This window comes from Mya arenaria, chromosome 3 (genome assembly GCF_026914265.1).
Source record: "Mya arenaria isolate MELC-2E11 chromosome 3, ASM2691426v1".
NCBI classification, from domain to species: domain Eukaryota; kingdom Metazoa; phylum Mollusca; class Bivalvia; order Myida; family Myidae; genus Mya; species Mya arenaria.
In genome coordinates, this window is record NC_069124.1 from 48,117,649 (window position 1) to 48,141,961 (window position 24,313).

Below are 24,313 nucleotides of genomic sequence, written 5' to 3' on the forward strand. Positions count from 1 at the left end.
CGATAATTCGTGGTTGTCATGGTTATGCGCGATTCAGTGATTCAGACTATGTTAATAGTCAAACCGGTCTTCAAATAATTCTAAGGAGAGTGAAGCATTATTTTTTGAAAAGCGCGTGAACACTGTTTTACGGTGCCATTTGAAGCGAAAAATAATTATTTAGCGTTCTAAATATTGCCACAAGACAAAGTTTCAATGATGCTACAGACGACAGTCTTCAACAAGGAAGGTAATTACAATGTGGTGACCATTAAAAAGAGTTCCATACGGGCATTTTATTTTCGCCCGTGGGCAAGATAAGAATTTCTAGCATGGTTAAATTATTGGATCTACTTATCTGAGGTGGGAGAAAATCCCAGTACATTTCGAAATGGATAAATACGCAAAAACTGCGAAAGATACATCAGTCGCTAGCAATGTGATACATCCTTTGATACGATTCAAATGCTATACACAACGATATCAATCATATGTAAGTTTTCGACTTTTTTGTTGCAATTGTCATTTGGTGTCTAATTCCTTAAGGACATGTACTTGCCCTTTGCATTATGGGCTTCAGACAACTGTTCTTATAATCCGTGTAAACATGATTTATTTACATTGTCCAGCATCCATGCTTATGAAAGGGACTATACACCAGATTGGCACCAAACTATTTTAACAAAAATTGTTACGAATCTCAGGATAATTATCTAATAAAATGTTTTACTCTTTGATACCATACTTGTAAAAATACCAAAATGTAAAAATGAAATCGAGTCGGAGACAGGGTTCGAACCGGTGTCGCCAAACTTGTAGCATAGTGTTGTATCCACTGTGCTACGAAGGCTTACCCTAAACGGTTGGAATATTTAAGCTATATATCTAACTCGGTAATATCACGTGATAACAGCAACTAGCCAATCACCAATAAGGAGTGAATTCTACTAGGTAGACATACCTAGTAATCTTTTTTAATGGTAAAATTCGAAAAAATCTGCGAAAATGAATTAATTGTAAACTATGTGGTACTTCAGTTATTAAGTTTCAATGCATTGTACACATCGATACCAAGTTTATGTCAGTTTTCGACAATTTTCTTTATTTTCGCTATTTCATCATACGGAGTGCAGCCCCTTTAATTATCATAATTGATTTTCTTGACATGTGCTACAAACAAAATTAAAACTCATTAAGCTGAAGTGCGCTTACCCGTTATCTATTTAAAGAAGTTTCCAGTAAAAGAGAGTTCTTTGGATTTTGCAACAAAGGTGGGTTTTTTAAAGTTTCTTCAACTTCGAATTTGGTTTTCATGGAGTCTTTCAATATTTATAAGACTGTTAAAATATAAATAAAACACTTAAAAGCAGAAAATCTTATATTTATTCCAAATGATCAAATCGATTTAACATTCATATCATTCTTCATAATTGTATATCAAAATGCAACTATATTAACACACATGATACAGTCACTTCTGACTCAACGTTAAAAATCCCCTCAACAAGTAGCTATACTTTGTTGTGTGTGAAAGCTTCCTTATTGTTTGAAATGAACAGAGGGCAGCCCCGGAAGCAACGAATATGACACTGAAGTTGACACAAATGCTATTTTCCGAAAACTTCCTTGTCTCTGCTGATCTTTTCTTAATCATTGTAGATAATATTATTTTAACACTGTAACAGCACGCCATGGAGTATATATGTAAGAATAAAATAATGCTCTTTGTTTTGTGGGGGATAAGTTTTCTGTGCCTGGTTTTACGTGTGGCAGGCGTACCAGGTATGTGTTATACTTTTTATAATATATATTTCGAACTATTCTTTGTAAGCAGCTCGTGAACAGCCTTAATGGTAGCAAAGCAAATTCGTTATATGGCTCATTTGTAACGTTACATCTTAATTATTACCCTCCTATTACGATTTGTTGATTAACGCATATTCCAGTGTGTATATACCATGTGATAAATTACGTCATACATGCTACGTTAGAAGGCAATATTGTGCTTAAAATGAAGACTTAAATCAAAGATAACTTTTCGTTAAGTACGCCGTTTTGAATGACACAAAGGGCAGTCTTACCTAAAGAGCCACGCCTTCGTTTTATTACCAGAGTTTGATAAGATGATTAGTTTCATCAAACACTGAGACAAACCTGTTTCCAAAATAATGGAAATGAATCATCAAACAGGACAAAACGTCTCAAGACACCTAACCTTAAATTTTCCCTGTTTTGTTTAAAAAATAAGTGGATCTACAATGACTAAAAAAAAGTAACTGTGGACATTCAGTCTCGTCACAAAGGATAGAACTCCTATTGTCAAATTACCTTATTAAGTCATTATGTTAAAATGTAGATTTCTTTCTTTTTACACTCTAGGCACTATCTGCACAGTAGACAGGGATGGTATAGGGAGATTTGGACCGGGCTGTAAGCTCCCGTGCTTCTGTGCGGATAGAGGAGAATGTGATCAGACGAGCGGCACGTGCAAGGCGGGCTGCGCTCCAGGCATGTTTGGCCCTAGTTGCCAGTACCGTAAGTGTCAATTGACAAACAGAGAAACGTTTCATTGTTTAAAAAGAGTAAGTCGTAATTGCTATGCTTCAAGGAGATTGTCCATTTCATGTACTGGCACCGGATTTTTAAACTCAATCATTTTTTTTTTAAATAAAAAAAAATCTTTTTAGTCCGAACTTTAAATTATAATATCGAAAATGTGAAAAAAATATTGATTTTTTTAATAAATATGCACTTTGCACTGTACGATATATTTATACCATATATACAGTACAAAGTGCATATTTATAAATAAAAATCAATATTTTTTCACATTTTCGGTATTATAATTCTTAGTTCGGAATAAGAAGATTTTTTTCATTTTGATTTTTTTTATTGAAAATCCGGTGTCAGTGATTTCATGCACGTTTTACGTTTAACCGTACACGTTTTGGGCAATCATATTTCTGATTGATTTTCTAATGTTAGGTGATATTGCACACGACCAAATGAAGAACGCGAGGCATTCGGAACCATACTATCGCTATGCTTACTTGGCTGTGGACGATGATCCCATAACTTGCAGCTCTACAGACGTTGCAAATAGTCGCAGAACAAAACCACCCTGGTGGCGTATTTGGTTCCCGTACAGGGTCAATTTCACTTACATCGAAATAACCATCAAGGAAACTATGCTACGTAAGTATGCCAATGATGGAAAGGTTTATCCTCTTTATTTTGACAGCCAATATATATATATATATATATTGGCTGTCAAAATAAAGAGGATTGGCATACATATATATATATATATATATATATATATATATATATATATGTATATAATACAACGTTATTTTTATGTACCTCTAAGCATATATATGTGTGCTTAGAGGTACCTAAAAAATAACGTTGGTATCATTAATGTTCTTTTCATAAGTTTTTATATTCTACACATTTCAATTTTCACCAGTTGTATATGTCATTTCTAAATGGATTTTTGCAGTCATTAATATGTTATTCAATATAAGTTATTTTTATTATTTCAGGGTATACGTCTAATTTTACCGTGTCTGTTACAAACATGTCTGAACATCAAAACACTATTACAACGTTTTGGCCTTCTGAAGAACACCTTTGTTACCTGGGCGATGGTTTTGATATTGAAACGGATAACGACTATGCAATCATCAAGTTGTTTTGTAGATCACTGTCACTGGGAAACACCATTAAGATTACTCTTGGTTCTGTTAACTCTCAACTAGAACTTTGTGATGTCAATATAAAGCAAGGTACACAATATTTGAAATGTGTTTGTCTACTCGTGTTATTTTAACATATATGTATAAAATGTGTGTGCTATTTCATGGGTTTATAGAAAAATAGCCTTCAGTTTAAGATCAACTACAAATAAAAGCATTTTACGAGATTTAGACGTTCCGGCGTTTACAATGTAAGTAAACACAAAAAGTGCTTTCGTTTTACAGGAGGAAGTATTGCACACGGTAAACCTACTTTAAGCTCAACTGCCAAACAAGGCAATGCGGGAAATGTTGTTGATGGTTCACATGTCAATCGCAAAAAAAGTTGTTTTATTAGTAAAAAACAGTCAAATCCATGGTGGCAAGTTGATCTTGGTGGCGTTTCAAGTATCCGTGAACTGAGATTGACGCCATTTCATAAAGGTAAGTTAGGAATTCGGTATTCATGTATATGAGTACAACCGTACCAATTGTATTAAAACATCTGATTGATTGAATGTATTTATGTTTGCTTAAGTATTTCTTATTTTTGTTGGTACTGACCCATTCGATAAAGTAACGTCATACTGCAATTTATAACAATATTTATAATTATTGATATCCGATAAGTATTGGGTTAGGCATGTATTGTTTCATTCTACGAAACTGCCTCTTTCGTCTCTATGTATTTATCTTACAGTTCTAATAGGTAATGGTAATGGTAATCACTTGTTTGTGATTAAAGTTTGTCAATTCAATTCAATTAAAAGATTGTTTTGTACAAAGGGAAATATAATTGTGCCGTTTCTGGTTATATCTGCAATTATTACTCTTTTTTTTGCGTTCAGGACCATTTTCGGGATACAAAGTGAATATATCAACGCATGAAAATTATTCATTCTGGAAAACAGTTTATAACGACTCTGGCTCAGGACAAAAGTATGTTCAAGTTACATTTGCTGCCAGACATATTCGTATTTACAGACCGGGCAAAACAAAGTTATCGCTTTGTGAGGTGGAAGTTTATGAAGGTAATGCGAACTAGAGTAACGATATGTTCATTTTATTTTTTAATCATTATTAATTTCTATTTTTACAGCGTCCAATTAAGGTGAAGTGCAATGAATGGTATATTAAACTTGATATCATTTTCCTTTTTACGTTTTGTAACTGTACTGTAGAGTCCTTTGTTTACAGTGACGTAATTATTTCTTGCATTGTTAATGTGAATTCAATTTACGAATTCAAAGTATTCTTTGTTCATATGACACTATATGTATTGTTCCGTTAGGGTTCAACGACCTAATTAAAGTTTTTTTTTAACTGAGTGTGCCCCTATAATTTCCTTATATTAAGATTTAATTAAAACTAATAACAGCTTTTACATTGAATATGTATATACCATACTTGACCCATTAAGTATGTGGTTAGCGACGCTGAGGTGACAGACAAATAAGTAATATATATTCTAAGTTAAGTAAATATGATGTTGTGTATAAGTATTGGTATTTTTGTGTCGGCAAAATAATGTTGTCATGGTATGTACTAAATAATACCCATGTATCTTTTAAGTTTGTCTGTTGATTCCAAAGAAATAAAAGGCAAGTACTATTGGTTGGGTGTCTAACTGTACCTTAAGCTTTACCTCAATTCTCATGAGAAAATTGGAACCAATGCAACCCGTGCCAATATACAAGCTCTTTCAAACTTGCTTATAGTATTTTGAGGTAATGACCCTTTTAAAATTGCGAAAAAAGTTCGAGTGGTCGATAATGTTCCGCTGTATTGTGAATATACATGCATAGTTGTATTTCACTCCAGTATGTGGTTATCGCCGCTGGGGTGATGCTTGTGGGAAGGAATGTTACTGTGGAGGTGAAGCCCCCTGTGACATGTATACCGGTGGTTGTCCTGGAACATGTAAGAACGTTCTTTATGTACTTCCGATTATTAAGGCACACTTTTATTTTGTTATAAGGCTTCAACATTTCAGTCAATAAGAACACAATACCACACACGGTATGCAGTGTTTTCTAATTAAACAAGAAACAAATATAGTACTTAGTATTTAAATGACAAAGCTTTTAGGCTTCAACATTTCAGTCAGTAAGAACACAATACCACACCCAGTATGCAGTCTTTTCTAATTAAACAAGAAACAAATATAATACTTAGTATTTAAATGAAAAAGCTTTTGAGTATAAGTCGTAATCACCAACTGCTGTTTATAAAAGATTTGTAAAACGTTACTAATAAGTTTGTGTCAGTAATATAACTAAATTTATTGTAAATGTATTGATGGATTGATTTTTATTTCAAGTTAAAGTTGAAATTCATATAAATTTGTTCTTTATACACCAAAATATCACAAAAGTTACATGTTTGATAGCCTGTGATCACAGCATGAAAGGCCAGGAATGTTCCATCCCCTGTAACAAATACTGCTCTGATGGCTGTAACAAGGACAACGGGAAGTGCACTTCGTGTGCACCTGGATATTGGGGGGAGTTTTGTACCGAAAGTAAGAACATAATAGTTTAATAGTAACAGTTTGATTTAGGAGGGTGCAAAAATGGTTTAACTTTATATATTACTTTCAACAGCAAACCATTCCTTTCAATTAAGTTCACAGTGCGAATTAAAGAAATATTACCGTTATATCAACATTAAATAAGCATTGTAATTTCTTTACATTGCATCTGAATCGTCTAAAACAGCCATATGACACAATAACATTCCATTTTTTGTACAGCTTGTGTTAACAATACGTTCGGTCCTAACTGTTCCAACAAATGCAATGAACATTGTACCGGTCTATGTGACAGTGTGAAGGGGACCTGTACCATGTGTTCTCCAGGCTATAAAGGGCAGTTCTGCAATGAAGGTATGTTTTGTTGTATTCACAAGTAAATGAACTAAATTTATAACAGGGCGTTCGTTTAAAAAAGGTTTTATGCTTATTTTTTTTTCAATAAACCTGTAGAGCGTAAGGTTCTGGTGGTCATATTCGTGATATTGGCTTCTTAAAAGTTCGAGATCATATTTACATAACTTTTTTCTAGCCTGCTCAATAGTTTTGGACCGAACTGATCCGACTATGTAGAGAACAATGTTTCGGTCCATGTACTAAATTAACGGGACATGCTTTAAATGCATTTCAGGAAAAAGTGACCATATTGTAGTTTATGTATGTCTTCACCATTAATATCATATATGACTCTGAAATATTTGACTGTATTGTAACCATAACATAATAAATGTTATATACGTGGATATGTATAAACATTTTTTAGAGTTCTTAAAAAGCATTCACCTAACAAGTCATGTTTTGTGAAAATAAACATATCCTTCACATCCTTTTATCCTTCATAAAGTAAACGGTTCTTGTGGAACATGCAAACCCGGCTATATGGAACAGTTTTGTAACAAACATGAGTTTAATTATCGAACTGACTATATATAAAATATATCTCGGTTAAGAATAAAACACCACAAATAACGTTATACTTCTGTTTTAAATTTAAATATTTTATCCTTTGTTAAATAGTAGTGATTTACTCTTTTCTGTCTTTTCTTTGGCGTGCAAGGTCTCAATGCTATAGTATTTGATAAGGGTTCACGTGTTTGTATTAAGCCTGCATCATCAAGTATATTTCACTTTACAATGTAAACTATTTTCTCTCATATAAAACAACAGGCTGTGACAATAACACGTTTGGCCAGAACTGTGCCAAGCAATGTAGCGATCACTGTTCTGGACCTTGTAACAATATTGACGGAAACTGCACTACATGTAAACCTGGCTTCGGTGTAATTATTTGCCTTACCGTGCCAAGATGAAAACCCATATAATACGGCATTATTCCAGATGTATTGTAGAGTTTGCTGTCTGTGAACTCTCAAATCTGTGTCTTATTTGTGAGCATCTTTGCCAATGTCCATTAAGATTAATTGCATTTTGTGCATTGCACTTTATTTAATCATATTTTTGATTCATTGATAAAACGTAAGATATACTGAGGTATTTTCTGTAATATAATTTAGAAACTTCGACGGAATTAATTAGTTCGATGGTTTTAATAAATAGCATGTTTACCCTATTGAATACAGTCTGTTCAAAGAATAAGTGGGGAATGAACTGTAACAAAACCTGTGGACAGTGTGCTACTAAAGGATGCAACTCTTACAACGGCTTCTGTCCAACGGGATGTCAGGCTGGTTACCAGCTAAATACTTGCGACGAACGTATGTTTACAGACCCCAAATCACATGGAATATAAAAGTTAAATTATATAATGACGATATACGTTATATTGTTTTGTGACGACAGTGTATCAAGTCACTATCTAAGTCTAGACTTAGTAACATAACCATTCAATTGAATGAAAATATCAGATGGAAAACTGACCCGAAGGAGATTTAATTACAATGGTTATTTATAATACAATAATGTAATGTGGATCTAACCTGAGCGGCGTCTATATTTGACACGCCTTTCTTTGACAACAACTAATTCAGGTTAGTCCCTCTAATTTTTTAAAATCATATCATAGTTGTAAAACAAAACAGATTCCCAACATGTTATACTTTGCTTTACTTACTTAAATATCTTTCTTTTTAGCTTGTGACAATCGCTCATTTGGTGTGAACTGCAGTGGCAGATGTAATTCAAATTGCAAAGGCCCCTGCAACAAGACTAATGGCCTGTGTCTGGACTGTAAAAGCGGATTGAACGGATCTAAGTGTGAAAGAGGTATGTTAGTTCGATATTCATATGGTTGGTGGTCAAAATTAAAATGTTTCTAAGGAATTTTGAAACAATTTCGGACATAAACATATAGATTAAAATGATATTATCATTAATAAAAAGAGCACCAATAATGACTTTTTTAATGGCGCATCATTTGTTTTGGAGATTTATGATACTCTCTTTTCTTTCTTTCAATAGCAACCACATTTTTGTCCCTACTGATTTCAACTGTATTGATAATACCTGTTTTAAACTGTCCGAATATTTAAAAATACTGATAAGTAAATAAGGCGTGTATTTCAATGTTGTGCTTTTTTCACCCTATGTTTGACGTAAAATTGAGTATTCGAAATGCGCCATGCATTGTCTTACTTGTAAACACACATCTTACGCAATTTTAGAAATATCATCATGAAATATTTAGCATTGCTTTCCGAAATGTTATTTAAATGCACCACCCAATAAACTAATAACAGCAAATTTATGTCCGAAGGCCCCAAATGCTCGATGCGGAACAATCATGACAGGCATTAATACGTTCCATAACTACCTGAACAACAACAACTAAACCTACTACTACATTTTCTAGACGACAAAGACGACGACTTTTCCTTCAGAATTACCACTTTTACTACAGCACAGCTGTTTCATCTCATGTTTTTTGTTTTTCAGAGTGTCCAGACGGTTACTACGGTCCACGCTGCATACATGGTTGTGGATACTGTTTGAATGGTTCCTGTGACAGAGTGTCGGGCAACTGCTCGGAAGGCTGCAAACCTGGATATAAACAAACATCACAATGTTTGAAAAGTACTTATATTTAACTTTGTGATATACAACATAGTTTTTATCTATATCTTAAGCAGTGTTCGTTAGATTGCATATATCTTACTAAAGTATTATTGCTTGGTTAAGGTGTTAAATTACTAAAACATAATGTTTGGGTTAGACCATTGACCGACGGTATATGACATATAAAACGATCTTAAAGGCGTACGACCTGTACCTACTTTGAATCCAAATAAATTTATGTTTTGTTTCAGAGTGTCGCAACGGTACATTTGGTTTGAATTGCTCTCAAAATTGCAGTGAGCATTGTGAACGTACATGTGACCGTGGGGATGGCCATTGCTCATGTCAAAGGGGATACCAGCTGCCAATGTGTATTAATGGTAATGTCCATACATATATTTTCTGCAACTATTTCAATAAATTTTTGACATACGCTTGTTATAACCTCATCATCGTCAACTAGAATAAAACAACGGTGACATCTACATGATCGCATGCTCGTGTATTTTGTTAAATATAAAGGTCTTGTTATTGCTATACATTTGCTATAACCTGTACATCGTGAAATTCAGTACACATACTTAAAATGACAAAACGTGCGGGAATGGTAAGTCGTATTATTCACCTTGACCAAGGTAATAGCATCATCATAATTATTTGAATTGTATGGTCAGAATGTGAGCCAGGCACATGGGGAAAAAACTGCAGTCAAATGTGTGGGGGTTGCCATGCTGAAAACTGTAGCAGGATCACTGGCCACTGCCTTAGTGGGTGTAAACCTGGTTATAAAATATCATCGGACTGCATAGGAAGTAAGCAAATATTACTATTTGTCAGCAAATAATAAATTTTAAAATATTTTATCATTAATTCTAGGCAAGATCGTGTGCTAGAAGGTATGTACATAGACGTTGTGTTAACGTTGGTTGAGGCTAAATCGCGCAATCTATACATTTTTTTACATTTGGACGTAGCGGCGAGGCTGTTATCCAATTAATTCGGACAACCATATTTTATTTCACAATAAATTTACATCATTTCTAGAATGCGACGCCGGTAGTTATGGTAACAACTGCTCTAAATCATGTAGCATAAACTGTGAAGATCCAACGTCCTGTAACACAACCACCGGCTTTTGTGGCTCTTGCAAGCGGGGTTGGCAAGGCACAATGTGTAGTGAAAGTAAGAATACGTTCTTATGCTTTTGTTTTAGAAAATAAATTACTATAAGATGCTAATGCTATGTCCATTTCATATATTTGTATGTATTTTAAGTGGTATTTTGGAGAAAAATATTTAGTAAAAATGATGAATGAAATGTGTAATGAATAAAAGGACATCTTCGTTTTTCAAACAACATAATAATAATAAGTTGCAACAAGTCTCTTGAGTATACCGTTAAACAACACTAGTCATGTTGATGAAAAGTCGAATTATCTGTTGTATAATTGGACTATTCAAGCTATATAAGACGTTTGTACTTCACTGGATTTACTACTTATACTGTCTTTTGAATACTATTGATTTTTACTTTACTCTTTAGGATGTCCCGACCAAAGGTATGGCCAGAATTGCCAGGAAAAGTGTGGGCACTGTGCGGGAGCGACGTGTAATATAATGGATGGTCATTGTATTTCATGTATACCTGGCTACAAAAATGATGGACTATGCAAAACTGGTTGGTTCTTATTTGTAATTTACGCTTTATTTCAAAGAAAACTGGTATTATGTTCGTTAAAAGTGGTGTTACATTAAGAAACATATGCACAGACGTTTACATTCCTGTCAATAAACTTATTCATGATAATTGTTATGAAATTTAGTGCATAATTTTTAGAATGTCATGTGTTTTTTCTGTTGTTTGAAACTATCCTGTATTACAAAGCAAAATTATTGATATAGAACACATACAAAACGTGATATTACAAAGCATTCGTTGTTTCAGTCTAAAAGCACATGAAAATTATTGATATAGAACACATACAAAACGTGATATTACAAAGCATTCGTTGTTTCAGTATAAAAGCACATGATTTGAAACCAAACAATAAGTTTTGTGACAAAGCATTTGTTGTCTAGGGCTAAGTAGATATTATATATCACCAACGCAAAACGCTCTGTAAGAAATGGTTCAGTTTTTAAGGCTAACAGCAAAGGATGAATAAAACAAATGATTTATTTGTAAAAACACTATCAGTGTATAAGGTTGATCTCAAATGATACAGAACAAAAACAATAAGCAAGATTCAACAACTCTGTTTTATGTGAATAGCAAATGCTTTTGAACACAAGCAAAATGACGAGGCAAAACGTTCTGTATAGTAATTTGTGTTTGATGCATTGATTTACATTATGTACATGCTTTATTCGTTCAAACAAGGATGCGAGGCTGGTAGTCACGGTGTGGACTGTCAGGAGCGGTGTGGAATGTGCGCCGGAAACAAATCCTGTCACCCAGAGAACGGGACCTGTCCACTTGGCTGCAAGACGGGGTTCTCTGGAGATGGATGCACACAGAAGCTGCAAGGTAGTCACCGTGATGTATTGTTCTTACTATTATATAATCTATGAAACAAAAAAAGTATATTAAACGACATATCAGACTGGGTCTTTCAATGTTTAAAGTCACAGTATTGTCAGTAACGTACTTTTGTGTCATTATCTAGTACAAAAAGCAAAGGCTATATGTTTAAAAACTCATTTAGAATTCGTTCATATAATAAAAAATCTCCAGAAAAGTGTAGCAGCTATAGTTACAACGTTTAATATACGCTTCAAAAACGCGTTTATGTATATCGTTTTTAAAAACATGGATATTTTTCAAATGTTTTTTCTGTAATTAGCAACTAGGATAGTAACATTCAAATATTTACTTTTTTCAATACATCATGCTTATGAAAGTAAAGCATTTAATGTTTGAATCTGATGTATGTTTGATATGTAGAATGAAATGTATTAAGACTAAGCGACTTGATTAAAGAATCAAGCTATTTTGTTAGCGTCACCGGAGCCTCTTACAGTGGCAATTGTTGGAGCTGTTGGAGGTGGAGTTTTGATTATCACCATCATTGCGATAACAGTCGTTGTTCTGTTGATGAAAAGGCGTGAAGCTGAAAAACGCCAGAAGAAACCGCCAGCAAATAAGTAAGCAACTATTTTATTGAAAACAAATCTTGCTTTTAAATCCACAGTGTCTTTGTTTTACATTTTCGCCTGGCAAACAGTATTCACTTGTTTCATATTGAAGTATAGGGTACTTTTGATTTTGCCAAATCTCATTTTATGTTTAAGACAATGTACTATATTGTGATATACATGTTCAAGAGTGTGTAAATATTTTTTTGTGTGTAGCTGAACTGATTTATTATGACTTTAGTGAGCATTTGTCATCAAGCCACTGTTTTTAAATCCAGGATAAGCTGGTAACTGTCGATTCGAGATGAATTAGTGATATATGAATGACATTTACATTTTAAGTATAGTATTGACGCAACACATACTTAACAGGATACATAAGTCTGCAGAAATCCCACATCCTGGAACAAGTAAGGCCCAGACAAAGTCATCTGATTATCCTGAAGAGTCAGGGAATAAACAACGTAAAGTTTATTTTCAAGGTATTTATTGAATGTATTAATTAAACTAGGTGTCTAAAAGCATATGTATAAAGAAATAAAAGTTAAAAAAATCTTTACTATCACTTACCGGAAACCCGTCAGCTAAACTATGGACATATCTCGCCTTAGATCAGCCCCTTCCTGTGGCACCCCCGGACGATCCTGTAGTTGTACTTGAGCCCACCTACGCAAACATGAATGGTGAAGAGGGGCAGTCACCACGTAACCCCGTGAACTTGTCTCAGCTGCTCAGCTATATAGTCACAAAGTCTGCCGACCAGACATATTTTAGCACTGAATATACGGTGAACCTTCCTACGTTATGTATACTTTACTTACATTATCTAGAATTCGTGTTGAAAATATTACAAAGACTATGTTTTTATGGTAATGAGTATCGCATGTTTTATATCTAAGGAGAGGCTCCTCATTTGTTTCAAAACCATGAAATTATCAAACCCTGGTAAATGAAAGAACTTAAAATGTGAAAGTCATTTATTGACATTCTAATGATGTGTCCTACCTGTTAAATTGGGCTTTGCCTAGAAATAGCAATACTTATTAAGGAAATCATGTTATATTTAAAGAAAATTCCAACTGGCATGACTCACCCAGCCACCGCTGCCAGAGACCCGGAAAATGCCGGCAAGAGTAGATACAAGAACCTGTATGCTTGTGAGTAATTACCTATGGTTAAAACTAACACGTTTCGATTATCACGTTCAGTGAATTTCTGTGATCATACGTTTCGTCGATTGTTGCGTGGTAAATAATACAAATATCTATTCAAAGAATAAACTTTCAGACGATCACTCAAGGGTACTCCTGAAGAAACAGCAAGGAGGAACGGACTATATCAACGCTTGTTTCATTCAGGTACAGTACGGACTGTGTCGACACTTGTTCCATTCAGATAGAGTACGGACTGTATCGACACTTGTTCCATTCAGGTACAGTACGGACTGTATCGACACTTGTTTCATTCAGGCACAGTACAGACTGTATCGACACTTGTTCCATTCAGGTACAGTACGGACTGTATCTATGCTTGTTTCATTCAGGCACAGTACGGACTGTATCGACACTGGTTCCATTCAGGCACAGTATGGACTGTATCGACACTATTTCATTCAGGTACAGTACGGACTGTATCTACGCCTGTTTCATTCAGGCACAGTACGGACTGTATCAACACTTGTTCCATTCAGGCACAGTACGAACTGTATCTACGCTTGTTTCATTCAGGCACAGTACGGACTGTATCGACAATTATTCCATTAAGGTACAGTACGGACTGTATCGACACTTGTTTCATTCAGGTACAGTACGGACTGTATAGACACTTGTTCCATTCAGGCACAGTACGGACTGTATCTACGCTTGTTTCATTCAGGTACAGTACGGACTGTATCGACACTTGTTTAATTCAGGTACAGTACGGACTGTATCGACACTTGTTCCATTCAGGCACAGTACGGACTGTATCGACACTTGTTCCATTCAGGTAGAGTACTGACAGTATCGACACTTGTTCGATTCATGTACAGTACGGACTGTATCGACACTTGTTCCATTCAGGCAGAGTACGGACGGAATCGACACTTGATCCACTCAGGCACAGTATGAACTGTATCGACACTTTTTCCTATCAGGCACAATTTGGACAGTATCGACACTTGTTCCATACAGGTACATCACGGACTGTATCAACACTTGTTCCATTCAGGTACAGTACGGCCTGTATCGAGACTCTTTCTATTCAGGCACAGTACGGACTGTATCAACACTTGTTCCATTCAGATTCAATTCGGACTGTATCGACACTTGTTCCATTCAGATTAAGTACGGACTGTATCGGCACTTGTTCCATTCAGGTACAGTACGGACTGTATCGAAACTTGTTTCATTCAGGTACAGTACGGACTGTATCGACACTTGTTTAATTCAGGAACAGTACGGACTATATAGACACTTGTTTCATTCAGGTACAGAACGGACTGTATCGACACTTGTTCCATTTAGGTACAGAACGGCCTGTATCGCCATTTTTTCATTCAGGCACAGTACGGACTGTCTCGACACTTGTTCCATTCAGGTACAGTACGAACTGTATCGACACTTGTTTCATTCAGATACAATACGGACTGTATCGACACTTGTTTCATTCAGATACAGAAAAGGCCTGTTTCGACACTTGTTTCATTCAGGTACAGAACGTGCCTGTTTCGACACTTGTTCTATTCAGGTACAGAACGGCCTGTATCGACACTTATTCCATTCAGGTACATCACGGACTGTATCGAAACTGGTTCTATTTATGTACAGTACGGACTGTATCGACACTTGTTCCATTCAGGCACAGTACAGACTGTATCGACACTTGTTCCATTCAGTTACAATACGGACTGTATCGACAATTGTTCCATTCAGTTACAGTATGGACTGTATCGAAACTTGTTTCATTCAGTTACAGTACGGACTGTATCGACACTTGTTCTATTTAGGTACAGTATGGACTGTATCGACACTTGTTCAATTTAGGTGCAGCACGGAGTGTATCGACACCTATTTCATTTAGGTACAGTACGGACTGTTTCGACACTTAGGTACAGTACCTAGTGTATCGACAGTTGTTTAATTCAGGTACAGTACGGACTGAATCGACACTTGTTTCATTTAGGTACAGTACGGACTGTATCGACACTTATGTACAGAACCTAGTGTATCGACAGTTGTTTAATTCAGATAAATCACGGACTGTATCGACACTTGTTCCATTCAGGTGCAGTACTGACTGTATCGACACTTGTTCTATGTAAGTACAGTACGGAGTGTTTTGACACTTGTTCCATTTAGGTACAGTACGGACTGTATTCACACTTGTTCTATTTAGGTATAGTAAAGATTGTATCGACACTTGTTTCATTCAGGTGCAGTACTGACTGTATCGACACTTGTTCAATTCAGGTACAGTACTGTCTGTATCGACACTTGTTCTATGTAGGTACAGTACGGACTGTATCGACACTGGTTGTATGTAGGTACAGTACGGACTGTACTTACACTTGTTCCATTTAGGTATAGTACAGATTGTATTCACACTTAATCCAGTCAGGTACACTACTGACTGTATCGACACCTGTTCTATGTAGGTACAGTACGGACTGTATTCACACCTGTTCCATTTAGGAATAGTACGGACTGTAACGACACCTGTTCCATTCGGGTGACGTACTGACTGTATCGACACTTGTTCTATGTAGGTACAGAACGGACTGTATTCACACTTGTTCCATTTAGGTATAGTACGGATTGTATTCACATTTGTTCCATTTAGGTACAGTACGGACTGTATCGACACTTTTTTCATACAGGTGCAGTACGGACTTCATTCGGGTAAAATACCGCCTGCCTCAACACGTTCTTAGTTCTTGTAAATTACGAACTGTACCAACAGGTCGTTCATTCATGTACAGAACGGAATATATCGACGCTTTGTTTTATTCATAAACTAAATGATTCCGAGACACAAATAAAATATGTCAAAACCTGTGCCTATTGGATAAAGGAAAGTGTCAATTTTCGCAATTATTTTTCTCATTTGTTTTAACACTTCTGATATCTGAAACTCAATTTAACACTTCTGATATCTGAAACACTTTCTTTTGAAAGGGTTATTCCGGAAGGCCAGAGTTCATTGCTTCACAAGGTAATTGTAATCAGATATCATTACAATTCTAGTTTATTTTCTAAAATACGCAATGGACATTACTGGCAACATTTTAATAATGGGTAAATAATTGAACTTTTCCATGAGTCTTCTCGAATGCACCGACGAATATTAAATCACAATATTAAATACTAGTACGTAAATATATATAATATATATATATATATATGCATATAATATATATGCACCCGTTGTTTCTATGACAATAGTGATAAATAAAACACGAAAATATAGTTTTCGATGATTATATATGACTAAAATCACTGTTTTTTCCTGTATCTGTTTCCATGAATAACATTAATTCTATAAACTTCGACTCTCTGACGGTCCAGGTCCTATGAAAGCTATGATCGAAGACTTTATTCGGATGATCTGGGAAAATAGCGTCATTACAGTCGTCATGGTTACCAACCCCGTCGAGCTGGGAAAAGTTAGTGTCACATAGCTTGTATACACATAGAAAACAATACGTCTGTGTAATATATTGGTTAAACCGCACGCACTTATACAACAGCTTGTTACTTTTTGCCATGAAATATATCATATCAGAAACACTGCTATAGTAACGTGATATAAACTTTTCAGATCAAATGTCTGCCGTATTGGAGGGAGATGAATGAGGAAAAGGAGATTGGTATGTTTGTGGTGGAGCTTACGGCAGAGCAGGAAAATAGCGACTTTGCTGTCAGGGATCTAAAAGTGTTCGAGAAGGTAGGTCGGTGATGTTATTTTTGTTCGAGAAGTGATTACTATGCCCGCCTTCGAAGATGCTGGAGTATATAGCATTGAACATGTCTATCCGTCGGTAGACCAAACCTTGTCTGATTGATTACTAAAGTACTCTGTAACCTAAGATCAAACTTGGAAGGGTGGTTGTAATGACAAGTAAATGAACTCTATTGATGATGAGTTTGGTAGGTCTTAGGTCAATGTCGTGGTGATCTTGAACACAAATAGCTTGTCCGATTTATAACTAATAAGCTTAGGCCTATGGTCATCAAACTTCTCCGTTCAAGTACAGTTCGGACTGAATTCAGGTTCAGTACGGACTGTATCGACAATTATTCCATTAAGCACAGTATGAACTGTATCGACACTTGTTCCATTTAGGTACAGTACGGACTGTATCGACAATTGTTCCATTCAGTTACAGTACGGACTGTATCGACACTTGTTCCATTCAGGTACAGTACGGACTGTATCGACACTTGTTCCATTCAGGTACAGTACGGACTGTATCGACACTTGTTCCATTTAGGTACAGTACGGACTATATCGACACTTGTTCCATTCAGTTACAGTACGGACTGTATCGACAATTGTTCCATTCAGTTACAGTACGGACTGAATCGACACTTGTTTCATTCAGGCACAGTACGTACTGTATCGACACTTGTTTCATTCAGGTGCATTACGCACTGTATCGACACTTATTTCATGCAGATACTATAAGGACTGTTTTGGCACTTGTTTTATTCAGGTATAGTAAGGAATGTATCGAAACTAGCGCCAATCGCGTACAGTACGTACTACATTCATATTGTATCAGCACTTGATTCATTTTAGAGTCAGTACAGACTGTACCAACTCTTGTTTCATTCAGGTACACTACGGAATATATTGGCACTTATTTCACTCAGATTAAGTACGGACTGTATCGGCACTTGTTTCATTCAGATTCAGTTCAGACTGTATCAACACTTGTTTCATTCAGATGCAGTACGAACTGTATCAACTCTTAATTAATTCAGATTCAGTACGGACTGTATCGGCGCTTGTTTCATTAGATTCAGTACGGACTGTATCGACACATATATCATTCTGTATCGACACTTGTTTCATTCAGATTCAGTACGGACTGTATCAATACTTGCATTAGATACGGAAAGTGTTGGCATTTTCCATTAGGGATAAAACGATGATCGAGTATTGTCGAAAGTCGATTTTTTGTGTCCGAGTTAGGCGATAATCGATTTCATTATTCCATTATCGATTATCGCTTATGTACGGCAAAGGGAAGTAACCGTGTTGTGTATGTATTGATTTTCTTTAAAACGTTTTTGCATAAAATCGTGAAAGTGGTTCTTGTCATTCTATTTTTCTTCATGTAAAAATGGATCATTGAGCTAAACAGATAATGTAACATGTTATATTTAATTATATATTCTTGTATCTTGTAGCATTGGTTTTATTGAACTGGCATGCACACTTTTGCTAATTTTCGACTCAGACTCTGAAATGGCCTTTTTAAAGTAAAAAATCATCTTCATTGTAATATCAAATATATATAAAAAATATCAAGTAAAAATGATGATTTATTCAGCATTTCCCCATGTTATATCTTGCTAGAAAAATATAAATTCATTTCAACATGATGTCATGATAATTGATAAGTATTTCATGTAAACGATTGGAACATTTTTTAATTGTAACCTGGAATGTTTAACAAAACATCATTTAAAACATAACTGATTGTAATATGTTCATTCATTTAAAGACATATATGTACAAACCAATATAGTTTTGTATATATTTGTAATATATTCACTTGTTCCGTTTCGATTATATAATCGATGATTAATCGAAATTGCTCGTCCGATTATTTTCGATGATCGATTATGACTTTGGTCCGATTCTCAATTCCTACTTTCCATTATGTATGATGTTTACTAAGTTGGATGACGCAGTGCATAAAAAAGTAGCCCACCCCGTCCGTTCTTCAACTTACTATTCATTTCAAATATTATGACACATGTTCATCGTAAACATATTTTGTGTGTTGGGTTCATGATCCTTCTAAAAGTTTTATCTCAATGAAAATAAAAGAAATGTATAGTTTATCCTTGTTTTGGCCATTTGAATGCAGGAATGAAACATACCTCTTGTTTTTAGAATGTTATCATACAATCCGACGTTATATAGAGTTTGAAAGAAGACTTTAGCTGTTAGCCTGTTACAGACTAACCCGGACGTAGCACGGAGTGTCCGCCAGTTCCACTACACAGCGTGGCCGGACAAAGATGTGCCGGATAGCCCCGCCAGCCTGCTCATGTTCTGGCACACTGTCCGCGCGTACGACCCCCAACGTGTAGCGCCATGGCTTGTGCATTGCAGGTGAGTGAATTTATGGTTTTACCGCCATGAATCTGACCAACATGAGATATGCTGCGAATCGTGACCTTATTTTGCATTAACTGTTTTTAAAAAAAAAATTATACTGTACTGAAAATACTATAGCACAGATATATTTCAATCATTTTCCCTTTGGTAAAATTATCTAGTTTATCGCGTGTCGTTAGGATTCGATCTTGTCAGCTTCAGGGTTGTGTCCATTTATATACTAAAGATGATAATGGGAAGTAGCGACAACGTAGTCTTCTATAAATTTGCGTTTTTCTGTACCTTCCAGCGCTGGTGTTGGACGAACCGGAACATTCATTGCGATGGACATTCTACACAGCCAGGGCAACAAGACTGGCGTCATTGACGTATTCCAGTGTGTGCACACTCTGAGGGATCAGCGCGTCAATATGGTCCAAACACTCGTATGGCTTACCTAGTATCTTGCTTGGTTTCTAGAACAACAGAAAACTTAAATATATTATCCCTTTTATTGAAAATGAGCTATATTAAAAATAGAAAATATATAATGTTTCAAACAAATTAAGGTTATAATCGTTAAAATTATATACTTTTCGTAATCTCCAGAGTCAGTACAAATTCCTACACGAGGTAATGTACGAGGCCCTTGTACTGTCTTCTTGGCCAGTCCCGGTTGATGAATTTCCCAATGAACACCAGCGCCTCGTCAAGGTCGACCCCGTCCTCAACAAGACAAACATTCTACTAGAATATGAGGTACGTACTCATGTACACACAACATTTAAGTAATTCTTTCACACTTTCATTCGTAATCAGAAAAGCGTGTTAACAATTTAATGCAAACAAACAGAAAACACCTGTCAATATAAAAAAGGAAAGAAAAAAAACAAAACATATGTGTGTTTTAACAAATACTGCTTGGCAGTTTTCACTAGATTCACGATTTGACAACCATGCATCTTGTGCTGTTCAAAATGTGTACTCTCTTTCAAAATTTTCAAAAATATTGAGCCTTTGTAGCCAATACCTCGCGCCCTTGGAAATCCTCCGTATTTCAGAATGAAAAGGCCTACCAGACGATGGTGTTGTCAAAAATTCGCCTGGATTCGTATGGTAAAGAGATGGACGTCTTTTCTATTGCGAGTTTGCCGGAGAACGTCAGCAAAAACAGATCACAGTCCGTACTTGCTCGTATGTTGTTTGCTGAAGTATTTCGTATCATATGTTCTATTACTTATGACAGTTTTATCACGCTTATGTGTGTGTGTGTGTGCGTGCGTGTGTGTGTGTGTGTGTGCGTGTGCGTGTGTGTGTGCGTGTGTGTTCTTGTGCTTGTATGTAAATTGAAATAGTTTTTGATAAAGCACATCTTTTTCTACAGAGAGTATTCCTTTCATTTCAGAAAATATGTACAGACCTATCCTTTGCACGCCAGTAAGCGGACGCAACGACTATATTAATGCTGTTTACATTCCGGTAAATGTTATAATGTTACAAATCGTTGTCATTAATTCAGGAGATTTGGTATCTTTATTTTCGATGATCGCCGCAAACAGTATAGCCATAATGTACCACGCATTCAAACATGTGCTATGTTGCAGACGCTGTTTGAACGATACGCATTTGTGGTGAGTCAGACACCCCTAGAGGAGACGCTAGTGGACTTTTGTCGCCTCATACACGACCTCGACATCCGCATCGTGGTCTCATTCCCGGACGAAGGGAGAGAACAGGTTGGTGTAGGTTCCCTGGATAGCAAATTGTCTTCGTCTTTCTTTGAAATTCACGATTATGATTCATTTCATGTCGATTAGATTGTTAAGATATTTGTATTTTAGACTTAAATTTACTCCAAAATGATTTAGATGGTGTTTTCCGTTGGATTTAATAAACAAAGTACTGTTTAAGCCGGTGCTAAGTGAAAATGACAATGTATCATCTTTCATTGATTCATTTCAACTCAATTCGATAGTGTAGATATTAGTATTTTAGATTTAAAATTACTACGAATAATTACGTCTTAAGCCGGTGCTACAATGCTGTGTCTTCCATTGCTCTGAATCAACCCTAGACAGCAATTTGCAGTACTTTTTTATGTATTTTGTGTATGTCTTACCGAATATATTAACATATTGTTTAGTAGCACCCATATCCCTTAAATAGTCTTTATTCAAATTGTGTTTTGAATGTATATTAAAGGTTGGTAAACTTCCAACCAGCGGGTCAAGCACAATCGGACCTTTCACAGTTCGTTTTGAGAAGGAGAAAACATCGGACAGCATAATACACAGAAAATACTCACTGACAAACAAAACTGGGGTAACGGTTGATTTTACAATAAAGATCATAATATTATAATTGTTCAATATAATTGTCGTATAATAGGGTATCCGACGTTGTTCTTCATTATTAATCTTGGTAAATGTAAGATTATAATAAAAAAACGAAAGTGCCATAGCCATTTTATGGAGCTCGTGTTAGCAATTGAGTATAATTATATGGCCGTCAATTGTAATTTAAGGGTAAGAAAGAGTTCTGCCAGCTGGTGTACAGGAAATGGACGATGCGACAGGTGGTTCCCTCGGATCGGAAGTCATTTGTGATGCTTCTACATGAAGTTGAGACACTTCGAAAGGCGAATCGAAAAAGTCCAGTCCTTATAACCTGCTTGTGCGTATACTCTTATGTTAAGTTATGACAGTAATGAGCCAATAAGGCAATTTCCAAGAATGTTGATGATGTATTATTAATTGTTTTATAAACTTCGAAAACATCTTCTTCAGTAATTATGTTTAAAGGGTACTGAAATGTAAGTAAACATTTCAAAAAATTAGTGTCAAAATGTGTTATGTTACCATTCCTGACAGTACGGGCTTCGAGCGAAGCGGCCTGGTGGCGGTGTTGTTTGCCGTTCTTGCTATACTGACCAGGACAGGTGCCGTATCTGTCCCCCTCGTTATACGACACTTACGGACACGCAGGCAACAACTCATACCAAATTTCGTATGTTAACGATTTCAAAAAATAGCACAGCCTTACAATCTAGCCATTTAGGATAATAAAACTGCAGTTTTTTCTTTATTTTTTTTTTAAATCAGCACTTTTTACAAACTAAATGGTTTTACTAGCAAACAAACATCATACATAGAAATGTTAAGGTTTTAAGCAATTTTTCCATTTTTCATTGCATTTATCTTGCTATTTTGTTCCCGTTATGTGCAAAGTCAAAGCATTAAAATGTAGTTGCAGTGTCAATAGAGAGCATTAAGTCTTAATATTTCCTACATAAGAAATGATGTACTATTTATTTACTGTTTCAGGAGCAGTTTCAGTTCTGCCACGATGTGGCCCTGGACCACGCCAATGCAAGAGAAACCTGCGACAATGTCTGACTGTGAGATATATTCCATGGAGCTAGTGCGTCAGTGACGGATTATGTATTAAACCTAATAAACCCTATTAAACAAAATTTGCCGGTCGTTCTTGACCGGCCTTTTCTAGTGTTTCTAGAAAGATAGAACGTACATAACGATCTTCGTTTGTATAATTTTGGTTATGCATGCTTAACAGTTTAATAAACAGTTGTTAGCTGCTTGAGCTATTATAATTATTAGAAGACTAGACATACTGCTTGAAATGAGACTGACTGAGGGTATTATTTTCTCCCCAAATTCAACCTTTGGAGTATCGAATGTTCTCTGATAACTTGAATACCACATACCAAATAGCGGAGTATCAGCATCCAGTCTCCTACGAAATTATCTTCCTTGACATGCAGAATAAATCTGTCTACCCTGGATCTATATTTTTATTAGAGTTTTATTTTCCTTTTCATGGATTTTTTTTATATCATTTCAATTGTTCAAGGTGAATGGAGGTAAAAATCAACAAAAAATCAAAGATTCCTTATAATAAGTGGAACGCGATATCTATAAATGGTCACGTGATTTGCATTTGGGCAGTATTTACTGTACCGTATTTTATTGTTTATGCTATTGTAGCATTATATTTTATTCCCTTATTTGTATTTGTTCATGATATTGTGGAATTATGGGATTTTTCTCCTTTTATTTATATTTGTATATAATCAGTAGCAGTAGCAGTATGCTTTACTCCATTCATCTGTAGTTGTATGTTTTATTACTTTTTTACTCTTGCTGTTTTCTTTTTTTTAAATATATGGTACAGAATAATTATATTGTTTGTTTAAGCCTGCTGTATATTAAAACACTACCTTCACATCAGCACTTCCAGTATTTCTGTTGTTTTTTGTACAATAATTTCAAAGGTCATCCAAAAAAACGGTTACTTTATAGGTGTCAATAACAATTCATGTCTGAAATGAACTAATATCTGACGCTTTTAAATTTAAGTATTTTACCGTAAAAAACACCATTTAAACGACAAGTTTGCTGATAGGCTTTCGTAAGAAGAGAGTGCTGAATTATTTTAATCTTTTATTTTTTTAAATTATATTCCCTATATTAAAACAACAATCTAGATTCAACAAATCGTTACAAAACGAATGACAATGTGACTCAGATTAGTGACTCTAAGTCAATACTGGTGCATAATTCATAAAGTAATATACATAAGTATACTAAAC

General features: G+C 35.4%; 1 protein-coding gene across 3 annotated transcripts; it reads left to right on the forward strand.

The window, feature by feature from the left end:
* The first annotated feature begins 1,568 nt into the window (after positions 1-1,568).
* LOC128229312 (uncharacterized) lies at positions 1,569-23,954 on the forward strand. Of its 3 annotated transcripts, none has more exons than XM_052941164.1 (35): positions 1,569-1,761; positions 2,359-2,514; positions 2,965-3,174; positions 3,525-3,767; positions 3,963-4,160; positions 4,565-4,747; positions 5,538-5,636; positions 6,106-6,237; positions 6,469-6,600; positions 7,827-7,961; positions 8,338-8,469; positions 9,139-9,276; positions 9,510-9,638; positions 9,933-10,070; positions 10,303-10,440; positions 10,802-10,936; positions 11,639-11,785; positions 12,258-12,402; positions 12,766-12,803; positions 13,005-13,180; positions 13,463-13,550; positions 13,681-13,751; positions 16,548-16,584; positions 16,938-17,035; positions 17,191-17,316; positions 19,565-19,719; positions 20,015-20,150; positions 20,314-20,463; positions 20,766-20,898; positions 21,110-21,183; positions 21,309-21,440; positions 21,907-22,026; positions 22,229-22,377; positions 22,575-22,710; positions 23,028-23,954. In XM_052941164.1, the coding sequence occupies exons 1-35, from the start codon at positions 1,671-1,673 to the stop codon at positions 23,097-23,099; spliced, it is 4,572 nt and encodes a 1,523-aa protein (XP_052797124.1). In that variant the 5' UTR covers positions 1,569-1,670; the 3' UTR covers positions 23,100-23,954. The 3 variants fall into 3 exon arrangements, with proteins under 3 accessions (XP_052797124.1, XP_052797123.1, XP_052797125.1); XM_052941163.1 differs by having other exon boundaries at positions 1,570-1,761; positions 12,766-12,875; XM_052941165.1 differs by lacking the exon at positions 7,827-7,961 and having other exon boundaries at positions 1,570-1,761; positions 12,766-12,875.
* The last annotated feature ends 359 nt before the right edge of the window (positions 23,955-24,313 follow it).

Bases quoted from the DNA above. Each gene is read 5' to 3' on its own strand.
- LOC128229312 (XM_052941163.1), top strand. From the start codon at position 1,671: ATGGAGTATATATGTAAGAATAAAATAATGCTCTTTGTTTTGTGGGGG. The intron at 6,601-7,826 runs GTATGTTTTGTT...TATTGAATACAG, and splicing joins AGGGCAGTTCTGCAATGAAG to TCTGTTCAAAGAATAAGTGG. The intron at 13,181-13,462 runs GTGAACCTTCCT...TTATATTTAAAG, and splicing joins ATTTTAGCACTGAATATACG to AAAATTCCAACTGGCATGAC.